This window comes from Sus scrofa, chromosome 12, assembly GCF_000003025.6.
Source record: "Sus scrofa isolate TJ Tabasco breed Duroc chromosome 12, Sscrofa11.1, whole genome shotgun sequence".
Classification (NCBI taxonomy): domain Eukaryota; kingdom Metazoa; phylum Chordata; class Mammalia; order Artiodactyla; family Suidae; genus Sus; species Sus scrofa.
The window spans coordinates 39,043,656-39,071,031 of NC_010454.4; the positions used below are offsets into that span (position 1 = coordinate 39,043,656).

The 27,376-nt window shown below is 40.6% G+C and overlaps 1 protein-coding gene across 32 annotated transcripts in view; it reads right to left on the reverse strand.

Annotated features, from left to right (window-relative positions):
* The window catches only part of SYNRG (synergin gamma), a 95,302-nt gene extending 69,089 nt beyond the window's left edge, over positions 1 to 26,213 (reverse strand). For 10 of the 32 annotated variants that reach the window (XR_002337217.1, XM_021067369.1, XM_021067360.1 and 7 more), the window contains exons 1-3: positions 26,006 to 26,187; positions 17,799 to 17,839; positions 12,722 to 12,843 (exon numbers count right to left, since the gene is read on the reverse strand). Coding sequence is in view for 28 of the 32 variants with exons in the window: in XM_021067369.1 (XP_020923028.1) it covers positions 12,722 to 12,843; positions 17,799 to 17,839; positions 26,006 to 26,082 (240 nt within the window). In the remaining 4 variants the exon portion in view is untranslated. Of the gene's footprint in view, positions 1 to 12,721; positions 12,844 to 17,798; positions 17,840 to 26,005 lie in introns of all 32 variants that reach the window. The other 22 variants (XR_002337215.1, XM_021067353.1, XM_021067366.1 and 19 more) reach the window with 11 other exon arrangements.

Here is a 27,376-nt window from a genome sequence, read left to right on the forward strand (position 1 = left end):
CTACAGGTGCAACCCTAAAAAGACCAAAAAAAAAAAAAAAAAAGGGAAGCAAATATGGCATGTTGAAATTTGATAAAAGGATGATATGACTAAGTAGAAAAACCCAAGCAATTTACACAAAAATTCCTAGAACTAATATAATAAGTTCAGCAAAGTTTCAGGTTATAAGACAAACATATATAAATCAATTTGTAGGCGCTCCCACTGTGGTGCAAAGGGATGGGTGGTCTTGGGAGCGCTGGGATGTGAGTTTGATCCCCGGCCCGGCACAAAGGGTTAAGGATCCAGTGTTGCTGCAGCTGCAGCTTGGGTCTGATCCCCAGCCTGGGAGTTCCATATGCTGCAGGGCAGTCAAAAAAAAAAAAAAATCGATTTGTATTTCCATATGCTAGACACACACAACTCTGAAATTAATAATACAATGCCATTTACAATTACTCAAAAGAATGAAATACTTAGATGTAAATCTAACAGAATATTTACAAGACTTATATGCTGAAAACTATACAATACTGATGAAAGAAACCAAAGACCTAAAAAATGGAGAGACATACCATGTATGCAAGAATCTACATATTAAAAATGTCATTTTCCCACAAATTGATATAAAGGTATAATATAATTCCTATCAAAACTCCAGCAAGAGTTTTTGTAGATCTAGACAACATTACTCTAAAATACATATAGAAAGGCAGAGGAGCTCAGAATAGTTAAAATAATGTTGAACATAATAACAACATAAGAAGAACCAGGCTTATATAGCTAATGCGACTGAATGGCTTTGCAGGTGAATTATACTAAACATTTAAAGATAACAGCAATTCTTCTCACTATTTTCCAAAAAATTGAAGAGAGAGGTTATGCTAAAGCTAGTATAACCCTGGTAACAAAGGCGGACGAACACTCCAAGAAAAGGAAGCTACAGAGCAATATCCTTTATGAATACTAATGTAAAAACTTCGGCAAAACACCAGCAAACAGAACTCAGAATAGTAAAAGGATTATACATCATGACTAACTGAAATTTATTCCTGTAGTGCAAGGATGATTCAATATATGAAAATTGATCCATGTAATATACTACATTAATAGAATGAAGGGAAAACACACACACACACACACACACACACGATCATCTCAACTGATGCAGAAAAAGCATTTGACAAAATTCAGCACCATTTCATGACCAAAAACACTCAATGAACTAGGAACAGAAAAAAAATTACCTCAACACAATACAGGTTTTATATGAAAAACCCACAGTGAATATCATATTCAATGGTGCAAGACAGAAAGCTTCTTCTCTAAGATCAGGAATAAGGCAGGGATGCCCACTTTCATGGCTTCTATTCAAAAGAGCAGCGGAAGTTCTAATCAGAGCAATTAGGGAAAAAAGGAAATCCAAATTGTAAAGAAAGAAGGAAAATGATCTCTGCAGATATCGTCTTAAATGTAGAAAGTCATAAAGATCCCACAAAAAAGCTATTAGAATAAATGAATTCAACAAAGTGGCAGGATACAAACTGAACACACAAAGATCAGTTTTATTTATAAACACATAAAATGAACAACCCAAAAAGGAAATTAAAAAAAAATCCTATTTACAATAGCATCAAAATTAAAAAAGATACACAGGAACTAACTTAACCAAGAAGGTGAAAGACTTATCCAAAGAAGACTACAAAACATTGCTGAAAGAAATTAAAGAAGTCATAAACAGAAACACAACCCATATTTTATGGATTGGAAAACTTAATATTATTAAAATGTCAATATTATCTGAAGCATTCTACAAATGCAATCCCTATGAAAATTCCAATGACATTTTTGCAGAAATAGAAAAACCCACCCTAAAATTCATATAGAATTTCAAGGAACCCTGAAAAGCCAAAAACAATCTTGAAAAAGAACAACAAAAGTGGAGGACTCAAGCTTCCTGATTTCAAAACCTACTACAAAACAACAGTAATTGAAACAGTGTGGTACTGGCATAAAGTAAGGCATATAGAGACCAATGGAAAAGAACAGAAATCCCAGAAATAAACCCTTGCATATATGGGTCAAATGATTTTTGACAAAGGTGCCAAGACCATTCTACAGGTAAAAGACAGTCTTTTCAACAAATGGTGCTTTTCATTAAAATTGGACTCTTACCCAACACTATAGACAAAAATTAACTCCAAATGGATCAAGAACCTAAATCTAAGACTTAAAATAATAAAACTCTCAGTAGAAAACAGAACAGAAACCTCACGACACTGGATTTGGCAAGGATTTCTTGAATATGACTCAAAGGCACAGGCAACAACAACAACAGAACAGGAAAGTCGGATTTCATGAAAACTGTAAAAATCTGTACTTTTTTTTTTTTTTTTTTTTTTTTTGCTTTTTAGGGCCACACCTGTGGCATGTGGAGGTTCCCAGGCTAGGGGTCGAATCGGAGCTATAGCTACCAGCCTACCCCACAGCCACAGCAACGTAGGATCTGAGCCACATCTGTGACCTATACCACAGCTCACAGCAATGCCAGATCCTTAACCCACTGAGTGAGGCCATGGATTGAACCCGCAAACTCATGGTTCCTAGTCAGATTCGTTTCTGCTGTGCCACAATGGGAACTCCTAAAAATCTGTACTTTAAGAGACATAATCCACAGAATAAAAAGGCTACAGAGTGGAAGATAGTATTTGTAAACCACATGTATTTATATCCAAGATACAGAGGAAACTACTAAAACTCAACAATAGAACACTAAAAAATGGGCAAAGGACTCATATAGACATTTCTTCAAAGATGCAAGAATGGCCAATAAACACATGAAAAGATACCAAATATCATTACAGAAATGCAAATCAAAACTATAACGAGGGAGTTCCCATTATGGCACAGCGGAAACGAATCCGACTAGTATCCATGAGGATATGGGTTTGATCCCTGGCCTTGCTCAGTGGGTCAGGGATCTGGTGTTTCCATGAGCTGTGGTTTAGGTCACAGGGGCATCTCAGATCTGGTGTTGCTGTGGCTATGGCGCAGGCCAGTAGCTATAGCTCGGATTCTACTGCTAGCCTGGGAACCTCCATATGCTACAAGTGCAGCCCTATAAAGACAAAGGAAAAAAAAAAAAAAAGAAGAATAGAATTACCTCATGACCCAGCAATTCCATTTCTGAGTATACACCCAAAAGAATTGAGAGCAGAGTCTAGAAGTATCTGTCTCTACAATCACGTTCATAGCAGCATTACTCACAATAGCTAAAACATGGAAGCAACCCAAGTGTCCACACACCAATGAATGGATAAGCAAAATGTGGTATACATACAATGGAAAGTTAGTCTTGAAAAAGAAGGAAATTCTGCAGTATGTTACAACATGAATAAACCTTGAGTATATTATGCTAAGTGAAAATAAACCAGTCACAAAAAGACAAATACTGTATGATTCTACTTATATGAGGTACTTAGAGTAGTCAAAATTATAAAGCCCTAAAGTATGACGGTGGATACATGTGGCTGAGGAGAGGGAAGAATGGGGAGTTACTATACAATAGGTATAGAATTTTAGATTTCTAAGATGAAGAGAGTTATGAAGATGGATGGTGGTGATAACTATACAGCAATGTGAATATATTTAATACCACTGAACTGTATGCTTAAAGATGGTTAAGATGGTAAACTTTATGTTATGTGTATTTTACTGCAATGAAGTTTGAGAAAACAGGGGAGGAATCAGTCTTACACAGCTACCATAATCAAGACTAGCAGACACATAAAGCAATGGAACAGAACAGAGAACCTAGAAAAACACCCACAGAAACATGCCAACTGATTTTTGACAAAAATACAAAAGTACTTTGATGGAGAAAGGACAGCCTTTTCAAAAAATGGTGCTAGAGAAACTGGACATTCATAGGCAAAAGATAAATCCAAGTCTCCTTTTTTTTTTTGGTCTTTTCTAGGGCCGCACCCGCAGCATACGGAGGTTCCCAGGCTAGGGGTCTAATTGAAGCTGCATCCACCGACCTACGCCACAGCCACAGCAATTCAGAATCTGAGCCGCATCTGCAACCTATACCACAGCTCATGGCAACGCTGGATCCTTAATCTACTGAGCGAGGTCAGGGATCAAACCTGCAATCTCATGGATCCTAGTCGGATTCATTAACACTGAGTCACGAAGGAAACTCCCAAAGTCTCCTATCTTGTATAAAAACAAACTCACAATGTATCATGGACTTCAGTGTAAAATGTAAAACTACAAACTTAACACACACACACATGAGAAAAGTCTTCAGGATCTAGGGCAAGGTGAAGAACTCTCAGACTTACAGCAACACATGTTCCATAAAATGAGAAATGGATAAATTGGATTTCATCAAAATTAAAAAAAAATTTCCTTCTCTGAGAAGGACATGTTAAGAGGATGAAAAGACAAGTGCTATGGTCTGAATGTTTGTGTCTCCCCAAAATTCAACTCTTGAAATCCTAACCCCCAAAATGATGGTATTAGAAGGCCTTCAGAAGGTCATGAGAGTGGAAGCCTCGTGAATGGCCTTAGTGCTCTTATAAAGAGAGCCCACAAAGCGCCTCAGTCCCTCCCTCCATGGGAAAATACAACTAAAAGTCTGCGACCTGGCAGCGGGCTCTCACCTGACAATGCTGGCGCTCTGATCTTGGACTCCAGCCTCCAGAACTGTGAGGAATAAACTTCTGTTGTTTATAAGCTAACCAGTCTCTGGTATTTTGTTACAGCAGCCTAAATGAGCTAAGATAACAAGCTACAGATTGGGAGAAAATATTTGCAAACCACATCTCTAACCAAGGACTGGTATGTAGACTATATAAAAAACTCAAGAAACTCAACAGTAAAATAACCAAAAAAATCCAACTAGAAAAAAAGACAGGAAGAGATATTCCCCCAAAGAGAATGTAAGACGGCAAATAAACACATGAAAAGATGTTCAGTGCTCGCTTTGGCAGCATGTATACTAAAACTGGAATGATACAGAGAAGATTAGCACGGCCCCTGTGCAAAGATGACATACAAATTTGTGAAGTGTTCCATGTTTTTAAAATAATAGATATATGTATACACACAATTGATTGACTTTGCTGTAAACCTAAAGTTGAACATTGTAAATCAACTATACCCCAATAAAAAAATTCAAAAAAAAAGAAGACATACAGAAGGCCAAAAAGCACATGGAAAGCTGCTCAACATCACTAATTATTAGAAAATGCAAATCAAAACTACAGTAAGGCATCACTCGCCACTGGTCAGAATGGCTATCATCAAAAAGTCTACAAGTAATAAAGGCTGGAAAGAGTGTGGAGAAAAGGGAACCCACATGGGAATGTAAGTTGGTACAACCACTATAGAAAACAGTATGAGGTTCCTCAAAAAACTAAAAAGAGAAATACCACATGATCCAGCAATCCAACTCCTGGGCATCTATTTGGAGAAAACCCTAATTCAAAAAGATACATGTATCCCCATGTTTATGGTGGCACTATTTACAATAGCCAAGATACGAAAGCAACCTAAATGTCCATCAACAGCAGACTGGATAAAGATGTGGTACATATATACAATGGAATACTACTCAGCCATTAAAGAGAACAAAATAATGCCACTTGCAGTACAGACCTAGAGATAATCACATTAAGTGAAGTCAGACAAAGACAAATGTCATATCACTTATATGTGGAATCTTTAAAAAATGATACAAATGAACTTATTATTTTTTAATTTAATTTTTTTTTCCTTTTCCAGGGCTGCACGCACGGCATATGGAGGTTCCCTGGCTAGGGGTCTAATCAGAGCTGTAGCCACGGGCCCATGCCAGAGTCAGAGCAACGCCAGATCCGAGCCATGTCTGTGACCTGCACCACAGCTCATGGCAACGCTGGATCCTCAACCCACTGAGTGAGGCCAGGGATCGAACCTGGAACACTCATGGTTCCTAGTCAGATTCGTTAACCACTGAGCCACGATGGGAACTCCATGAATGAACTTATTTATAAAACAGAAACAGACTCATAGACTTTGAACACAAATTTATGGTTCCCAAAGGGGAAAGGAGATAGAGAGAGATGGTTTAGGAGCTTTGGATTAGCATATGCACACCACTGTATATGGAATGGATGGTCAGTGGGGACCTGCTATATATGGCACAGGGAAATCTACTTAATATTCTGTGATAAACTATATGGGACTGGATATGTGTATATGTATAAATGGATATGCATATATGTGTAACTGAATCAGTTTGCTGTACAGCAGAAATTACAACATTGTAAATCAACTATACTTCAATAAAATTAAGATGCGCGATATGATTAATGTTCAAGAAAAACCAATATGAAGTTTCTAGCAACCAATCACAATAGAAAACAATGTACTCACACCTGTTTGTAATGAACTGTAATTGCTTAAAGCACTTGGGAGTTTGAGGTCTCCCTTTTGGGGAATAGTTTGTTTCTTGCCCAATAAAATATTCATGTCAAGTAAAACCTTCTGAATTTTCTTTTGATATTAGTCATTAGGGAAATGCAAGTAAAAGTCACAATGTGATATCACACCACACATATCAGAAAGGCTAAAATAAAAAGTGACAATAATGTTGGCCAGGCAGCAGAGAAACTGGATCACTCATATACTGCTGGTGGGAATGTAAAAGGGTGCAAGCACTCTAGAAAACAGTTTAACGGTTTCTTTAGAAACTAAACATCCAACTACTATGTCACCCAGCACTCCTGGGCATTAATCCCAGAGAAATGAAGCCTTGTGTTCACATGACACCTTCTCTTTGTCATAGCTAAAAAGTAAAAACAGCCCAGATGTCTTCAATGGATGGATGGTTAAAAAGACAGTAGTGCATCCAATGATGGAATACTACTCGGCAATAAAAATGAAGGAAATAATACATTCAACAACTTGGATGAATTTCAAGAGAATGATGCAGCGGAAAAAAGCCAATCTCAAAAGGTTAGTGATTCAATTTAGATAACATTGTTGAAATTACATAATTATAGAAATGGGGAACATATTAGTGACTGAGGAGGGCTGGGAGGTGTGAAGTGGGAGGGAAATGAATTTGGCTACAAAATGGCAACATGAGGAGATGCCTAAGATGATGGGAATGTTCTCTATCTGGACTGTATCAATGCCAGTATCCTGGCTGTGATACTGTAATACAGTCCTGCAGGTTGTTACCACTGGGGCAACTAAACAAAGGATCTCTTTGTATTGTTCCTTATATACATGTGTTTACCTGTAAGTTTAATTTAAAATGATATAGCTTGTAACTGGCTCACACATGTTCATCTATATTCTATTCTTATCTATTTTATTGACATATTTTGAGTAATAACTTTAAAGTTTATTCTAAATCTGTGGGGTGTTTTCTTTTTTATGAGTTTTGGGGAGTGGAGCACTAGATGGTAACCAAGACTAAATTTCATCTTTGACTTTTATCTGAAAGTGTACCCTTCAAAGAGTTAGGGATAACCAAAGAATAACAGGTTTTCCTCATCCACATCTGTGGTTGGTTAAGGCTATTAGGTTCGGAGGAAAAAAAAATCTGACTGAGTTTCTCCTTTAAGAATAGTGAGCAGCTTCCAAGCTGTATAATGCCTGTCAGCAAGATTAAAGAAGCCAGAGCCACAGCAACGCCAGATCCGAGACGCATCTGCAACCTATACCACAGCTCACAGCAACGCCAGATCGTCAACCCACTGAGCAAGGGCAGGGATCGAACCTGCAACCTCATGGTTTCCAGTTGGATTTGTTAACCACTGCACCACGATGGGAACTCCCACTTTTTTTTTTTTTTTTTTTTTTAGAATTTGGCTTCTTTACTTCAGAACCATTAATTCTAAGCTCATGATACTCAGGGAAATTACTTGGGGGATTTCAAATTTGGTAGTTCACTGTTTTTGTTTTGTTTGTTTGTTTTTTTTTAAATTGTTCTTCATGTTGGAGTTCCTTACTGTTTTTGGTTATGTCAAACTCTTTAAAAGCATTTTTCTGGGAGTTCCCTTCGGGGCGCAGGGGTTAACAAATCCAACTGGGAACCATGAGGTTGTGGGTTCGATCCCTGGCCTTGCTCAGTGGGTTAAGGATCCGGTGTTGCCATGAGCTGTGGTGTAGGTTGCAGGTGCGGCTCGAATCCCGCGTTGCTGTGGCTGTGGCGTAGGCCGGTGGCTACAGCTCCAATTAGATCCCTAGCCCAGGAACCTCCATATGCCGAGGGAGCGGCCCTAGAAAAGGCAGGGGGAAAAAAAAGGCATTTTTCTGAAGTTCCTGCTGTGGTGCAATGGGATCAGCAGCGTCTTGGAACTATGAGAAGCAGGTTCAGTCCCTGGCCTGGCACAATGGGTTAAAGATCTGGCATTGCCGCAGCTGTGGCCTAGGTGGCAACTGTGGCTTGGATCTGATCCCTAGCCGGGGAACTCCACAGGCCACGGGGCAGCCAAAAAAGGAAAAAAAAAAAAAAGGCATTTTTTAGAGAATTACACAAGTCATAAAATAATGCTTAGTGTGAAAATTAATGACTTAAGAATTGTATCAATTGTTATTAACATTCAGTGGTAAGCTTACTAGATCTCAATTAGAAATACATGGTATTCTTTGGTAGCTTGGTTCCAATCGTTTGCTGCCCTTACTCTCAGATGACACATGCTGATGTGGTGTGCAGTCTTCCTGGCATATCCCCCACTGATGTTTCTTTGGGCCACATTACTTTGTGAACCGAAGTAACTGATAAATCCTAACTTTTTTATTTTTCCTTTGGCCACAGCCACGATATACACCACAGCTGTGTCAACACCAGATCTTTAACCCACTGCACCAGGCCAAGGATCAAACCTGTGCCGCCTCCGCAGGGACCCGAGCCACTGCAGTCAGATTCTCAACCTACTACACCACAGCAAGAACTCTGATAAACCCTGCCTTTGAGAGAAAGCTTTAAAAATCATCACAGGATTTGGCCATCTCTTTACAGTTATGTCAAGAGCCTGCGATTTCCTAGGTTCTCAGGATAAAGAGAACATGGACCTGAATCAGAGCCAGCTCCTAAAGGACATGTATCACAAATGAGAAACAAATCTTTGTTTCTGAAAGTCACTGAGATTGGGGGATTTTTGTTTCTGCAGCATAGACTAGTGAAAGCTGAGTAACTTGGACTTCAAACCTACAAAAGCTCAATTTATTCCCATTTTCTTCCTACTGGTGAGGACTAAAGAATGATATAGAAGTTTTCCTAAATCTTTACTTACAACACAGAAGCTTTATTTGCTTATATGACTTCAACATGACAATGGTTTCAACTTAAATTCTGATTGTTAACTCTCGAAACTATTTACAAACCAAATACATGTATTTTTGTACAAATATATTGCATACATGATAAAACATGAAGAAATATAAAATTTAAAATAATTAGGTAAAAATGAAATATATGGCACTTAAAATCTTAGTGGTATAAAACCCTTTTGACCTGGCTTATTTGTGAATGATTTTTTTTTTTTAAATAATATAATACTTTGGATTCAGCCAAAGATCCGACTCCTGGATTTAGTTTATTGGTTTTACTTGGTTTATTTGCTTACTTGGTTTTAATGGACATCACGACTGAAGAAGATAATGTACAAAGATAGAGAGATCCAAATGGATGTGGATAAAGCCCATTACTTAGGTTTGGAGGAAAAAAAATAAGATCTGAATGAGTTTCTCCTTTACTTATTAAATCATGATACTATCAACTTCATTCACCAATTCCAAAACAAAAGCAAAAACAAAGCAAAATTATTTGCTTTAATCTACACTATTTATGATCACAAGTTACTCAAGGATACATGCTCAGCACACAAACAGGAAAACTGTCTTTAATTCTCCTGCAATTCTCATTCAGATTCCCACTACGGTCTCGTGTTATTTCTTTTGCTGAACCATCTGCAGGTAAATTGTAGACATAATTTCCTTTTTTTTCTTAACAAAGAGAAAGTAAACATGAAATTATAAACTCTAATTAAGCAACAATATCTAGCCAGAATTTGGTAACATTGTTTTGATTCATATTTATTTTTTGGTTATCCTTATTTTTAACACATGAGGTTTTCTATTTACCTAATAAGATAAAGATTTCCCTAGGAATATCTTAAAAATGTAAGCAAATGAAACATTACTTAAGTATCACATAGCAAAAATCATGAAGTTTGGGAAACATCAGTAGCAAAAACTCAGGCTCTGAAATGTAAAATAGCTTTGGTTTCATTTCTACTCTGAAATAAGCTGTATGACATTGACCAGGGCATTTCAGTCCTCTGACTGCAGTTTTCTTATACATACCAATAAAATGGTTACAAAAATATTGCTTATCTTGGAGTTCCTGTCATGGCACAGTGGAAACGAATCCAAACGAGGAACCATGAAATTTCAGGTTCAATCCCTGACCTTGCTCAGTGGGTTAAGGATCTGGCATTGCCTTGAGCTGTGGTGTAGGGCGAAGACATGGCTCAGATCCGGCTGTGGTGTAGGTCGGCAGCTGTAGCTCCGATTAGACCCCTAGCCTGCGAACCTCCATATGCTGTGGGTGTGGCCCTAAAAAGCAAAAAAATAAAATAAAAAATTGTTTATCGTATAGAGTTGTTATGAGGCCTGACTGCTATAATGCACACAACGAATCTAGCACAAGTAAACAACAAATGGTGGTTGTTACTATTACTGGTTATTACCATTATTCAAGAAAGAATGTATCAGCCAGAAACGGGGGTTGTGAGCCATTGAAAGCATGGAAACAGTCAGATGAATATTAGAAATACAACATGAAATAGCGCCAGATCACTTGAAAGATCATTCCTGATATCAACATTTCTTGCCACTTTCTGCTCACTATGTACCAGATACAATGCTAAATGTTTTATATAATTTCTCTTCCAAGTCTTTCTATAACTGTACAGGCAAGGTCTTACTACATCCCTATTTTACAGTTAAGTGGCAAAACTGGGATCTGAACTTAGGTCTGTCTGCACCAAAACCCCAGTTTTTTTTTTTTTTTTTCCCGTTAACCTACTAGCCCCCAACCCACCACCGTCTGTGGCTGCTCCTCTTCATTCTCCTGTGTGTAACTCACTTCCTTAGATCTGAACACTGAAATTCTGCAGGCTCACTCCTGGATGATCTTCTCCATCTGTAGTGTTCTCAGATGTTCCAGTTCACCCTTATGGCATCAATAACCTTCTTTATGTGGATGATTCCTAAATCTACACTATTCAACCCAGAGTAAAAAATCTGGAATTCCTGGTCAGTTGATTAAATTGTCTCTGGATGGCCCCACTTGAATTTTTCATGGATCCTTGAAAGTCAACAAAATGTACCAGTATAATCTCTCCCAGTCTTTTTTTTTTTTCTGCCTTTTCTAGGGCCGCTCCCTCAGCATACAGAGGTTCCCAGGCTAGGGGTCTAATCAGAGCTGTAGTCACCAGCCTACGCCACAGCCACAGCCACACGGGATCTGAGCTGTGTCTGCGACCAACACCGAAGCTCACGGTAACGCCGGATCCTTAACCCACTGAGCAAGGCCAGGGATTGAACCCGCAACCTCATGGCTCCTAGTCGGGTTCGCTAATCACTGCGCCACAACGGGAACTTTATTTTAAAAAAATCAATAAATGACACCACCAATTAGCTGCTTGTACAGAAAAAGGGGAATCAGGGGCATTCCCGTCATGGCTTATTTCCTAAGCAGTTCTCAATAACATCCCTCTCTACATCTGCCTGCTCCACCTTAAGTTAAGCCATGTCACCTGCTCTTGATACATTAGCCTCTTTTTTTTTTTTTGCTTTTTAGAGCCGCACCCGCTACACACGGAGGTTCCCAGGCTAGGGGTCGAATTGGAGCTATAACTGCTGGCCTACGCCACAGCCATAGCAATGTGGGATCTGAGTCACATCTATGACCCACACTACAGCTCACAGCAGTGCCAGATCCTTAACCCACTGAGCAAGGCCAGGGATCGAACCGGCAACCTCATGGTTACTAGTCAGATTTGTTTTTGCTGACACAAAATGGGAACTCTGATACATCAGCCTCTTAATGATTCTCCTTACATCCACTTTTGCTCTCTTCTCTCCTTCCAATCATTCTCCAATCCACAGTAAGAATGATCTTTCTGAAATACAAATCTGATGGTGTCATTCCAGTGCTTTAAAGTAGTCAATGGCTCCCTGATGCTCTCAAGAGAGAATTTAATGTATAATATGGCTAAGTATAGACTTACTGAAGACTTAGGTTCCAATTTTGGCTGACTATGCTCTGTGAGCATTCTCAAAAAGCTTCAGTTTCCTCAAGAGAAAAATGGAGCTACCACCCCTTAGACAGTCTGAGCCTTGCGAACAATGACACTGTTCCTTTCATGACAACTGTTACCTCTAACAATGCGACTTCATGGCATCAGGTCCCTGAATTATTCAAGATGTCATTCTAAAATACTTAAGTCAGTCATCAAATATAGAGGTCACTTAGAGAGTTTTCTTAAATGATTTCTCTCTCTTTTCCCCACTCTTAAGGATAGATACCCGCTTTATTTTGAAGGAAGGCACCCAAGATACAGACCACACTTATTTATAAATACAACATTAAGCTCCTAGTATGTAGCTCTTGGTATGCAGACAAGTAACAACAAATAATAACTCTGTAAACACTGGTGAAAGAGGCAAGTACCTGCATGGCAATGGGTCCTTGGGACATTTGAGAGCTGTAATTCATTCCTATCATGCCTTGCATGTTAGGCTGCATGACTGAGACCATAGGAAATCCTTGTTGCTGCATTGGCATCATTCCTGCTGAAAAACATCAAGATATCATTAACGCTGATGTGTTTTACAGTTTATTTTCTTAAACCCAGAAGTACTCAGGGCACTTATTGCTCGGGAGGTGGCATAGTATAAAGGGAAAGACAGAGGCTCTGGAATGAAACAGGCTTGAGCACAAATTCCATTTCCATCTTTTACCGTGTGATCTTGGGCAAGATATAAAATTTCATCTGTAAAATGAAGATAACAGTACCTGTTCTACAGAATTTTGGTGCATACTCAAAAAATTACTATGGCCTAATTGGCCTTTAAGATGGCCCCAATGATCTCTGCCTTTTAGAATTCATACCCTCGTCCTTCCCTCCCACACTGAAAAGGGCTGACCAGAATACCCAATAGGATACTGTGGAAATGACAGTGTGTAACATCCAAGGCTAGTTCTTAATAACCACTGCAGCTTCCTCTGTGCTCTCTCAGATCACCTGTTGAGAAAGCGACTGCCACATCATGAGAATACTTGAGCAGTCCTATGGAGAATGGAGAATCCAGGTGGCAAGGAACTGAAACCTCTTGCCAAAAGGCAGCACACATTTGCCATCTATGTGAGTGAGCCGTCCTGGAAACAGATCTTCCAGCCCCATCAAACCTTCAGATGACACAGCCCTAGCTGACATCTTTACTGCAATCTCCTCTGCCGTGAGCCTAAACCACCCCGTGAAGCCACTCCCGGATACCTGACCCACAGACGTGGTGTAAAACAGTAAAATGCTTGGTTTTTTCCCTTCAAGTACAGGATAATTTTATATGCAGCAACAGGTAACTAATACAATAGTAGTCAAGAGTTAGTAGTAGTTAAGAGTTAATAGTAATCATTACTTTTAATACTAAAGTAGTTAAGAGCACGAACTCTGGAAGCCAACTAGAAATATCACCTGCTAGCTTTGGGACCTTGAGCAACTTGCTTAACTGCTTTCTGTGTCTTGGTTTTTCATCCACAAAACTGTTTAATACCTAATATGCTCAAAGAAATGAGCTTCCCTTAATCTGCCTCAAAGTATATAATGCAACGGCAGGAAAACTATCATGCAAGTAATGATTTATAGCACAGTAACTCCCAAACTTTCCAGTAGAGAAGAATGAAGATTACATTGCCTCAGGGATTTAATAAATCTAAATGCCCACAGTTCTAGACACTTGGTATATAACAGTGAATACAACAAAATCCCTACATAGCCTGAATCCAGATTTCATTCTAATTTGGCACTGCACCACATATTTCTATCCATGTTGGTTCTAATATAAGGAACCTTTAATCAAATTTCGATTTAAAAACATTAAAGGTCTGGTAAAGTACACCTTGTTTATCTTGTGGATTCTGTGTATGTTCAAGATTATACACACACCATTCAATTTCTTTTTTTTTTTTGCTATTTCTTGGGCCGCTCCCGCGGCATATGGAGGTTCCCAGGCTAGGGGTCCAATCGGAGCTGTAGTCTCCGGCCTACGCCAGAGCTACAGCAACGCGGGATCCGAGCCGCGTCTGCAACCTACACCACAGCTCACGGCATCGCCGGATCGTTAACCCACTGAGCAAGGGCAGGGACCGAACCCGCAACCTCATGGTTCCTAGTCGGATTCGTTAACCACTGCGCCACGACGGGAACTCCCCCATTCAATTTCAAAAGCATGGACATCCACACTTGTAGGTAACATTTATTCATTCAATCATGTATTCGAATATTTGAGGGCCTATTTCATATCAAGCACCATTCTAGGGACACAGCATTAAACAAAGCCAAGTCTTTGCTTTCATGGGACTATCTTATTACCTATCTCATGTGAGATAGATAATAAAAAAACAAGTGGACATCAAGTAGGGATAGGGGAAAAGGGAGAGCAAAGGAAAGGATTGGTTACTATTTCATAGTCAGAAAAGGTTTCACCACAAGGACAGGATTTAAGCAAGGACTTGAAGGAAGCAAGGGAGTGAACCAGGCAGATATTTGGGAAGAGTATCCAAGACAAAGAAACACCAAATGTGAAGGCCTGGAGGTGTTATAGAGAATCAGGATGCACCAACTGAAGAGAGCATAATAAGATGTTTTCCCTCTTACACATTTGGACCTTGAGTTTTATTATTATTATTATTTTTGTCTTTTTGCCTTTTCTAGGGCCGCTCCTGCGGCATATGGAGGTTCCCAGGTTAGGGGTCCAATCAGAGCGGTAGCCACTGGCCTACACCAGAGCCATAGCAACAAGGGATCTGAGCCCCATCTGCAACCTACACCACAGCTCACAGCAACGCCGGATCCTCAACCTACTGAGCAAGGCCAGGGATCGAACCCGCAATCTCATGGTTCCCGGTCAGATTTGTTAACCCTGAGCCACAATGGGAACTCCTAGAGTTTTATTTATTTTTGTTATTTTATTTAATTCTTCAATGGGTAACTCAAGGATCGGGCACAACATTTAAAGGCTTAAAATTACACACAGTGAAAACTAAGTCTTGTTTCTCTCCTGTCTCCTGTTCATCTGCTCATGATTGAGTGGCCACTTGTCAGGCGCCATATAGGCTTTCAGAAACAACCCGTGCATAATTTAAAGCCTTCAAAAAAACCAAAAAGTCCACCCTAACTTACTTTGTCAAAAAAAAAAAAAAAAAAATCAAAAACAATTCCAAATTCCAGAGGAAAAAAATATCAAGCAATCTTTTGGGCTCTCATCTTGTCCTGTTCCTTTGCCCCATACACAGATTTTTTTACTTGAAAGTCTAGAAAAATGCAAAATAATGTGCTACAATGACGAACACAAAAGTCAGTAATGCCTTCCTAAAGAAGAGAAGATCTGAAACCGTTTGATCTAAATCTGGGACACATTTAATTACAGATAGCTTAAATAATGCATAAATGTGAGCAGGATGAAAAGAATACAACTGACCCTTGGAAAAATTTACTGAAACTCAACCTCCATCACTGATTATAAATGGAGACACTGACCACCTGCTACTGAGTTGCTCTTTATCATTCATCTCTATTGGTGACCCAGGAGTCTCTGTTTCTCTAGCAAGTCTACCATAACCAATCAACACTGCCTTTGTGAGAGGGGCCAGTTTTCAGAGCAGCTTGGGCTGCAAGGGGAGTGGGGGTGCACTGGAGTGGGAGACGTGAGCAGAAAGGAGAGAAGGGCAGACACAGTCTTCCTTCAGTGTTGTGTCCTAGTGGCACAGTAGTAGGAGTGAAGATTGTATGACTTGACTACTATTTCTTTGAAGAGAAGCCTATAATTGATATTGGTGGCCCCTTCTCTGATACCAAGAAAGAAAGGACATACCTAGGGGAGAAACTGCTAGAAATAAAACTGAAACTTTATTCACAGAACATGTGAATTTTTTTTTGTTGTTGTTGCTTTTTAGGGCTGCACCTGCAGCATATGGAAGGTCCCAGGCTAGGGGTCGAATTGCAAATTGGAGCTATAGCTGCTGGCCTACACCAGAGCCATAGCCATACCAGATCCGAGCCGCATCTGCGACCTACACCACAGCTCATGGTAATGCTGGATCCTTAACCCACTGAGAGGGGCCAGGGATTGAACCCACATTCTCATGGATACTAGTCAGTTCGTTTCTGCTGCACCACAATGGGAACTCCCAGAATGTGTGATCTCTTATGTATGTGTTTATAAAAAGACCAAATTCATATAGAGAAAACATAAGTATAAAATAAATAGTGAGGAAGTTCCCCTGTGGCACAGCAGGTTAAGTATCCAGTGTTGTCACAGCGTTGTCTTGGATTGCTGCTGTGGTGCAGGTTTGATCCCTGGCCCAAGAATTTCCACATGCCACAGTCATGGCCAAACAACAATAACAACAACAACCCCCCCAAAAAAACTAATGAGGTTAATTTATTCAACAACCATCAAAAAGACCTTATTATTTTCCATCAGCATGCTGGGTGTTGGAGATACTGACAAGCCTCAGGCAGATAAGAGCCCTTGCCCTATGCAGCTAACAATCTAGAAGACAGGAGAGAGATGGCATTCAGAGAATTACAACTCATTTCATTTTTGTCGGCTGTTCTTTAATACTCTTGTCTGAAAGTCTTCATCTCTGAAGTTAAATAACAATCTGCCCAATATAATGTTTATATAAATTTGGGAGAAATGAGGAATGATCCTGGTTACTCCCCAAATTACACAATTTTCAAGGTGTTTTAAGAGTAGCTGTCATACAATCCTACTCCTGGGAATACACCCAGAGAAAACAATGATTCAAAGGGAGACACACATCCCAATGTTCACTGCAGCACTATTCACAATAGCCAAGACACAGAAACAACCTAAATGTCCATCGATGGATGAATGGATTAAGATGTGGTACATAAATACAATGGAAGACTACTCACAATTAAAAGAGAAAGAAATAATGCCATTGGCAGCAACATGAATGCAACTAGAGGTTATCATACTAAGTGAAGTCAGAAAGACAAATAACATATGATACTACTTACAAGTAAAATCTAAAATATGACACAAATGAATCTATCTACAAAACAGAAACAGACTCACAGACATGGAGAACAGACTTGTAGTTGCCAAGGGGGTGGGGGGAGGGAATGAGATGAACTGGGAGTTTGGGGTTTGTAGATTATACTTAGAATGGATTGACAATGAGGTCCTACTGTATAGTACAGGGAATTACAGCCAATCTCCTGGGATAAATCATAATGGAAAGGAATATAAAAAAGGAGGGATATATATACGTATAACTAAGCCATTATGCTGTACAACAGAAATTAGCACAACACTGTAAATAAACTATACTTCAATTTAAAAAAAAAGAGGCGCTGTCATAGAGGTTCAAGACTCTAAGAGAATTTTACTCTATTTGGCAGCAGTAGAACTTTTTTACCCACTTAATCCCCAAATTGAGAAACAGAATAGTGAAAAATGAAAACAGTGAAAAGTTCAAAACTTAAGCTTTCACATACCTTGAGGGGGTCTTATTCCACCTGCAACCGGAAACATAAAGCTGAAAACAGAACAAAAATATATCTGGATCTTCATATGTACAAAGATTTCAGATAAAACATGTATTATTTTACATAAATAAAAAATTGCACTTGTTCTGCAGTTACAACAGTGAATTACCAAACATCAGTATACACTGACCATTCATAGGACACACGATAGTGGCATGTTAGTGTAGGGGAAAATTTTTGAACTAGTAGACAGAAAATCTTGGAAACCAGTCCTAATTCCAATTTCCCCATCCACAAAATGAGAGAGCTGGATTAGATTCAGTTCAGTGAACATTTACTGGTGCCTACCACATGAAAGAACTGAATTAGCTCACAGTCTCGTTGAAGACACAGATGCAAGCAAGGAACTTTAACATAGGACAGAATGTGCTAGGCCTGTAAGAGGTCCAGAATACCAAGAGAAATGAGAAGACTAATTTGATGGATTGTATCTTGGGAAGTTCTTTGGAGGTGTCTTTTGAGCTGAATCTTTTTTCTTTTTTCCCTCCAGTCTTTTTAGGGCCGAACCCCCAGCACATGGAAGTTCCGGGCTAGGGGTCAAATTGGAGCTGTAGCTGCTAGCCTGCACCACAGTCACAGCCACACAGGATCTGAGCCTTGTCGTTGACGTAAGCACAGCTCACAGCAATGCTGGATCCTCAACCTACTGAGCAAGGCCAGGGACCAAACCCTTGTCCTCATGGATAGTAATTGCGTTCTTTACCTCTAGGCCACCATAGGAACTCCTTGAGCTGAATCTTAAAGGGAGGCATACTCTATGGCTTGAGCAAAAGCTCAGAGGCTGGAGCTGTAGATGTGCTCAGAGAAGTGATTTCAGGTTGAACATATAGGATTGGGATAGTTAGTACACAGATTGTAAAGGGTCTGAAATGTTTGAGTAGTATATGAAGTCAGAGTTTTTTTAAGCTGTGGTAAACATACATAATATAAAATTTTACCATTTTAAGCTTTTTTAAAGTATACAGCTCAGTGGCATTAAGTACATCTGCAATGCTGTACAAGCATCACCATGATTCGTTTCCAGAACTTTTTCATCATCACAAACAGAAACTCTGTACCAATTAAACAATAAATGACTCCCCATTACCTTCTCCCGCCAACCATTGGTAACTACTAGTCAACTTCTGGCTTGATGAATTTTGTCTATTCTAGCTACTTTGTATTAAGTAGGATCATACAACACTTGTCCTTTTGCATCTGGCTTCTTTCACTTAGCATAACATTCTCAAGGTTCATCCATGTTGTAACATGTGTCAGGATTTCCTTCCCTTTGAGGGCTGAATAATACTCCACTGTATGTATGTACCACATTTTGCTTTTGCATTCATCTGTTGATGGATGGCTGGGCTGTTTCCACCTTTAGGCTGTTGTGACTAATGCTGCTATGAACACTGTTGTACAAGTATTTATTTGAGTCCCTCTTTCAGTTCTTTTGGGTCTATACTTAGGAGCAGAATTGCTGGGTCACAGAGTAGTCCAATGTTTACTTTTTGAAATACTGCCAAACTGTTTTCCACAGCAGCTGCACCATTTTACATTCCTATCAGCAATGCCCAAGGGTTCCAATTTCTCCAAGTCTTCAACAATACTTGTTTATTTTCAGTGATAGTTATCCTAACAGGTGTGAAGTGGTATCTCACAGTGATTTAGATCTACATTTCCCTGATGTCAGAGGTTTTACCCGGGGAACAATCAGAAATGTGCTGTAGGTTTCTCTGGGTAGTGGGGAATGGCAGAGAAGACTTGAAGCAACAAGAACTAGCCAAGAAATGATCACAACAATCTTAATAAGAGATTAAAAGGACCATAACCAGTAATGGGAATGGAAAAGAGGTGAATGAAAGCTATTTAAAAGGAAGATTCGGGAGTTCCCGTCGTGGCGCAGTGGTTAACGAATCCGACTAGGAACCATGAGGTTGCGGGTTCGGTCCCTGCCCTTGCTCAGTGGGTTAACGATCCGGCGTTGCCGTGAGCTGTGGTGTAGGCTGCAGACGCGGCTCGGATCCCGCGTTGCTGTGGCTCTGGCGTAGGCCGGTGGCTACAGCTCCGATTCAACCCCTACCCTGGGAACCTCCATATGCTGTGGGAGCGGCCCAAGAAATAGCAACAACAACAACAGACAAAAAGACAAAAGACAAAAAAAATAAAAAAAATTAAAAAAAATAAAAGGAAGATTCAAGAGGACCTGGCAACTGCCAGGTGGAGAGCAGTACTGAAAAAGCAGAAAGAGCTTAAGATGCTGCTGCGATTCCAAGCCTGAGCAACTGTAAGGATGGTGACACTGTTTACTAAAGACAGAAACCTGGGAGTTCCCGTCATGGTGCAGCAGAAATGAATCTGACTAGGAACTATGACGCTGTGGGTTCGATCCCTGGCCTCGATCCATGGGTTAAGGATCTGGTGTTGCAGTGAGCTGTGGTGTAGGCTGCAGATGTGGCTCAATCTGGTGTTGCTATGGCTGTGGTGTAGGCTGACAGCTGCAACTCTGATTAGACCCCTAGCCTGGGAACCTCCACGTGCCACAGGTGCAGCCCTAAAAAAGACAGAAACCCAAGGTGAGCTAAGTAGGTCTGGGGAGAAAGGCGGCAGGAGGATGTCCATGAGGAGGAATCTAACAGGCAAGCAAAAGAATAATTCCAGCTCAGAAGGGTCCACATCGATCTCACTAGGCTCTTTCAATAAAGGTTTAAAAAAAAAAAAAAAAAAAAAAAAAAAAAAGAGGTAGTTTCCGTTGTGGCTCAGCAGAAAAAAACTCAACCAGTATCTATGAGGACATGGATTTGATCCCTGGCCTCACCTAGTGGGTTAAGGATGTGGCACGGCTGTGAGCTGCGGTGTAGATCGCAGACATGGCTTGGATCCCGAATGCTGTGGCTGTAGCCAGCAGCTATAGTTCTGATTCAACCCCTAGCCTGGGAACTTCCAGACGCCACAGGTGCAGCCCTAAAAATATTTAAAAAAAAGAAAAAAAAAAGGAAAAAAAAAAGAAAAAAAAAGGTAAAAAAATTTTAGAGGTCTGGTTGTGGGTGAAAGAGCCAAAGGAATATGGATACTTGGTGAGAAGACAACAAAGGACAACCCTGGTGAATTCTTACCGTGAACACTGAGGAGGGTATGCTCACTGAAAACCAAGGAAGCTGCTTACAACTGAGGAAAGATCACATATAAGGAAGGAGTTATCAGTGTCAAAGGCTGTGGAGAAACTGATACAAATGAAGAGTAATAAAAGTCATTGCTTTAGAAAACAGTGAACAGTTTCAACAGAAGAAGAGGAAGGGATCTGGAGGGAGAAAAGGTTTAGGATACAAAAGATCTACTTAGTGATGGACAAAACACAGTTTTTGAGAGGACAGGTTAACACAGCATGGCAGCAAAAGCAAGAGGGACTTCTTTCTCTGAGACCTGAGGGAAAGAAGATGGGACAAACCAAGGAAGACAAAAAATCTGAGTGGGAAAAGCCCTTCATCTGGGGGTCAAGGATTTGAAGGGGTTTCTGGATAGTCTTTAGAGATATAGTGAGATCCAGGAACTGTACGCCAAATTTATATCCTTGCATTTTTCTATTACACAACACCATCTTCTTTCCCAGGGAAAAGGCCGAAAAACCAAACTTTAGAGTCTTTTAGCTCTGAAATATTTTAATCAACAATTTTTTTTTTTTTTTTTTTTTTTTGGTAAGGTGGTTCACGAATTTCTAGTTGGACATCAACCTGGCTCTGTGTTATTTACAGCCTTGTAGAGGAACTGTTCCATCCGTAAATCCTGCTGACAAGTGGGCCTGCACCCAAAGAGAGGCCTGGATAGTGAGCAGCTTTTCTTAACTGCAAGCAAGAGGTATTAACTAAGTGATATGTTAACTGGATACAATGTTTAAACTGCAAGTTGAAATGTGGTGGTTACTCATATACTAATTTAAGTTACACTAAGATTTATAAACTGAGGAGCAATGCATTTAAGTAGTTAACCTCTTGAGACTTTTCAAAATGAGTCTAAAATATGACAGTTACCAAGAAGGCTTAGTGGCTAGGTAAAAACTAGACACAGAATTCCACTTTTCTCTAGCTTTGCCACAAAGTAACTGTGAAGAAGCTCTGTGCAATCCCTTTCATCACCCTGTCCTTTTTGCCCCTTGCCAACTAAGGACACAGAACCACAAGTTTGCCCAAGCCCTAAGATAACTAAGTAGACAAGAACGCTGTATGTACGTATAAAGGTACTTTGAAAATATAAACAGGAGTTCCTGTTGTGGCTCAGTGCTAACTAATCCGACTGGTATCCATGAGGACACAGGTTCGATCCCTGGCCTCCTTCAGTGGGTTAAGGATCTGGTGTTGTGAGCTGCGGTGCAGGTCGAAAACATGGCTTGGATCCTGCATGGCTATGGTGTAGGACAGCAGCTGAGCTCCTATTCAACCCCTAGCTTGGGAACTTCCATATGCTGTACCTGGGGCCCTACAAAGCAAACAAAAACAAAAACAACCCAAAACCCCAAAAAAGAAAATATAAACAAAAAACTAAATTAATAACATTACCAACAAACATGACTTACTCCAGTAATTACTTAGCAACCCAAACTAGCTACTGACCTATGTACCAGTCACAGGCTGCTCTGAAATGTTTAGATGAGGAGCTCCCACTGTGGCTCATGAAGCCAACTAGTATCCATGAGGACCCAGATTTGATCCCTGGCCTCGCTCAGTGGGTTGAGGATCCGGCCTTGCCATGAGCTGTGGTGCAGGCCGCAGATGAGGGCTCTGATCCCAAGTTGCTGTGGCTCTGGTGTTAGGTCAGCAGCTGCAGCTCCGATTTGACCCCTAGCCTGGGAACTTCCATATGTCACAGGTGCGGCCCGAAAAGAAAAGAAAAGAAATAAACATCTTTTTTTTTTTTTTTTTTAAAAAAAGAAAGAAATGTTTAGATGATTAACAGCAACATCCTTAAAGACTGGTTAGACAAACAGCTAAGTAAGATACTGATAAGACAGCAAAAGCTCGGCAAAAACTGGGCAGCAAGGAGATAAACTAACTTAATTTTGAAGATAAAACTACTATGCATTACTGATGGCCTATGGTGAAAGCAGAAGTGGGACCTCTACTTGGCACATGCCTGCCTCATTCATCCAAGACCAGCTTTCACTTCTCAGGCCTGGGCTCAACAAGGCTGCTAGAGGGTCTCCCCATCTGCAGACACTGTGATTTCTAATGCAGCCCATACAGCACAGCTGAGGTACATCTTTCTAAGTGGCCCTATGATAACTCTTGGGATTGAAACAATGTAATTATTCTCCCTTAAAATGAATTTCCTTTATTTATATTCAAGGTCCTCTCCAGTTTTAACACAGCCTTTTCAGGTTTATCTCGCAAACTTGTCTCTCCCACTCAGTGCCACAGTCTGCCGGGCCTACCTGATGTTCCCTAGGGTTCACAAGGCCTTCCCAGCTCCAGGACAAACTCTTGACCCCATCCTCTTCCTCAAAATGAGGCCCAGCTGAAATACCTCTTCTTTGCTTTGTTGCTTGAATGCACCAATAGTTAACAGAATGTTTTCTATGTGTAGAATGTGCCAGAAGCAGTGGAAGAGCAAAAGATGAGGAGGCCTTTAAGCAATTTATAAAAAAAAAGAGGAAAGAAATAGACAAGCTCACAAAAGATACTATCCCAGTAGGATACAGACTAATCAAAATCTTTAAACTCTTTTTTCCTGCCATACCTGACTTAAAAAAAAAATATGGGCGTTCCTGTCGTGACTCGGTGGTTAACGAATCCGACTAGGAACCATGAGGTTTCGGGTTCAATCCCTGGCCTTGTTCAGTGGGTTAAGGATCCGGCATTGCCGTGAGCTGTAGTGTAGGTCGAAGATGTGGCTCAGATCCCTCGTTGCTGTGGCTCTGGCGTAGGCTGGCAGCAACAGCTCCGATTTGACCCCTAGCCTGGGAACCTCCATTTGGGAGTGGCCCAAGAAAAGGCAAAAAGACAAAAAATGAATAAATTAAAAAAAAAAAAAAATTCTACTTCTCATCTCTTGGATAAATTTTGCCCTATATAACTATTTATTCTAAAGTGGCCTATTCAGGATACCAATCAAAGCTGGCTAATATTAATAAGGTTAGAAAATGCTAAGGCTTTTTGCTTCGCTTCTTTGAACAGAAACAAGTGCCTAAGAAATGTGGTAAATTATAGTTCATGGATTTCCTCCATTAAAAGCTGAGAGAGGTTGCCCTGTTCTTTTTCTTTCCCCCTAAAATATCCTTAGGGTACCAATCATAATGTTAGCTTCCTCACAAAATAACATCAGCCCTCACCACTGCTCTCTAAAACTCTATTATTTCTTTTTAAAAAAAAATTTATGGCCACACTCGTGGCATATGGAAGTTCCTGAGCCAGTGATCGAATCTGAGCCGCAGCTGGGGCAATGCTGGATCCTTAACCAGCTAACAGGTTAGTTCCCTAACACCTGGGAACTCCTCATATTCTTTATTAAGCATTCAGCTTCTCCAGCCTCAGAAAGTTTCCAATATAATATTTACCACACATTTTTCAAGGTAAGAATGACTTGCTCTCCAGTTTAAGAATGCAAAATTACTACAACCAGAATTTAAAGAGAAAAGAAAATCTGAAGTCAATCCTTCTAACATGTATCACAATTCAGGCCATATTTACAAAAAATGTGTTTCAATGATGCTGGGCCAAAAATGGACCAATGATATTAAAATACTACAAACTAAGGGGAATGATCCACTTAACTTTCTATACCCAAGGTCCTCCTCATCTGAAAAAAACCAAAAAAACAAACAAACAAAACCCCTAAAGAACCCCAACCCAAATCCCAAACAACAAAATCCCCCAAAACCTTGCCTGGAATACCAAATTCTTTTAAATTCACATTTCCCCAGAACTTGATGCTGTTATTTATCATATACTTGATTAAAATTAATGCCACTCAAGAACATTTTAGAAACTGTCTTCACATTTAGGACAGAAATAATTATTACATATTTGTCTTCTCCAGCCAAAAATAGACTTATATCAAGTATCCATGAAAAACCCCAGTGAAAGAGTGGCAATCAGAAAACAAAAGAGAAAGAATACAGCTTTAAATCTAAAATGAAAGATGTATAGAGAAAATAACAATGCAGTTGCACACAGGTGGTTTATTGAACAGCTACTGCTCTTTTTTCCGGGCAGGAGGTGATAACTTGAAAGACTTCACAACGTAATGTTCCTAAGTCCAAAATTCAAACACTGCATATCAAAACCCTCACACTTTGTTTTCCAAAAATAATTTAGGATGAAGATAGAAAGCTAAATTTATCTCCAAACGTGTATGAGAACCTCGGGTTGGTTAGCAAAACAAAGTCAGAGTAGGTCATTACAGAAGTGGGATGGAAACTTCCCAGAATCAAGTTTTTCCTTAAATGATGAACCTGTCAAGTTGCAAACGTTCTGGATACAGAACCATGGGCAATTAGCAGCTGAATGTGACAGAGAACAAATGTGTTTAAGGGCTAAGTCTGGAAGCTTTGTTCTGATAACTGCGTACATGCTGTTTAACAGTGACTGGCTTTTTAATAAGGAGACAAGTGCTAAGAGTTAGCTCTACAAGAGCTCTATTTACGAATTCAAAGGTCTTTAGATTTTCCTACATTTTCCCGTGTGTTAGGGAAACAAAAAGGACAAGACGCTCTTAAAGAAGAAAAGACAAATAGTACATATACACACACAACACTCAAACATGTAACATCTTGGAAACACTTGTATGCTCTGTAACAGATTTTTTTCAGAGCCCCTGGTAAAGCTCTGGGAAAGGGAAATCTCTGGTTGCTTCAGACCCAGCCAGGGCAAGAAGAGAGGCGCTGGGTTCCTTCTTTACCCAGCCCGCCAGGTGCCAGCCTCACCTCCTTCTTCCCTCCCCACTCGGCCTCAGCGGCCAGTGCCCTCGAGCCCGGAGCCCCGGAGGCAGGCGCCCGGGCTCTATCAGCCTCTTCGGCCTAGGTCCCCGGAGGACGACCTGCATCCCAGTTCTAAGGGAAAGGGGTCGGCGCGGGCGAAAACTGCCATAACCGCCGACCACCCGTCGCAGGTGCAGGGCCAGCCCTGCGTTTCGGGAGCGCGGTGAAGCCCGGAGGGGCGCGTCCAGGCCTTGTTCTTCACACCCACCTGCCTCCGCCGGCGGCCCCCGCGCCAGCTCCCGCGGCCCCGCTGCCGCCAGCTCCCGTTCCTGGCCGCAGCGCCATCTTGCTCCTGGCCGGCCGCCGCTGCCGCCACCTTCTCAGCAGCTGTCAGCTCCAGACAGCCACTTCCGGGGCAAACGCCGGGCCCCACCTCGCCGCGGCCTGGGCGACGGGGTGGGGCCACGCGCCCACGTGACCTCTCAGCGCTGGGGGAGGAGCCGCGCGCTCTCATCACGTGACTCCGCCCCGCTGGGGGTCCTCCAGGTGCAATTCTAGTTCTGGGGCTGGATCCAGGGGAGCTGATTCATTTTCTGGCAAGGCTCTGTGGAAGGTCCAGCTGGAGGCAGGGCGGCAAGGCGTCATCTTTTCCCGGTTTGAAAAACTATCATCTTGATTAGCGGAAAGAGTAGATTGAATCCTATTTTTTAAACTGGATAGTGGGTACACGGGTGTTCTTTTATTGTTCGTTACTCTTTACACAAAGAGTAGATGAGTCCCTTTGATAGCTTCACAGCGCCGATTAATGATGAGCTCTACTTTTTCCTTTCAATTTGGCAGCTTCCTTCTGGTACCCGCCCTAAAAGCTGAAGGTATTCAGCCACCTGGTAGTCCCTGTTTTTCCCATACCTACAATCAGGGACAAAACAGTAGTGTTTGGGAAGATTCATTGCTCTGAACCTATCTGGGCGTACTTTGTGATGTATTTTTCTAGTCAGACTACTCTAAGTAAATATAAAAGTTGAATGTAAAGTTTTTCGAGCCTTCAAGTAGTTTGCTGACTAGCAAGATTATAATTGGCTCAGGGCTTTTGCAGGGAAACAATTTGTAATAATTGTTATCCTTTATTGGTACAAAAGACTGGTCAGTGACTTTATTGTATTTTTTCAAACCCTCAGTGTCTCTAAGCAGTATTGGCATTTTACAGATTAAAAAAAAAACCAAAAAACCCAAGGTAAAAAGTTGTAATTTTCCTAGATCACACAGCTGCAAAGCAAGAGGACCAGGATTCAAATCTAGGTGTTTGACTTCAAAGTCCTTGCTCATTTCAACTACATCCAGCAATTTTTTCCCCCTATAATTGTCCACTAATTTCATTCATCCCCTTCTTTAGATGGAATTGTGTAGCAGATGTTCCAATTGATATAGACTGATATATATAACTAAATTCAGTATTAATCCAATGACAGACCAAATTGATACAGATTTAGCCACTTTTTTTTGGCTGCACCTGCAGCATGTGAAAGTTTGGACACCAGGTATTAAACCTGCCCTAATTTCCTACCAAGAGCTACAGCAGTGACAATGCTGGATCCTTAACCCAGAGACACCAGGGAACTCGATTATTAGTGACTTTTAA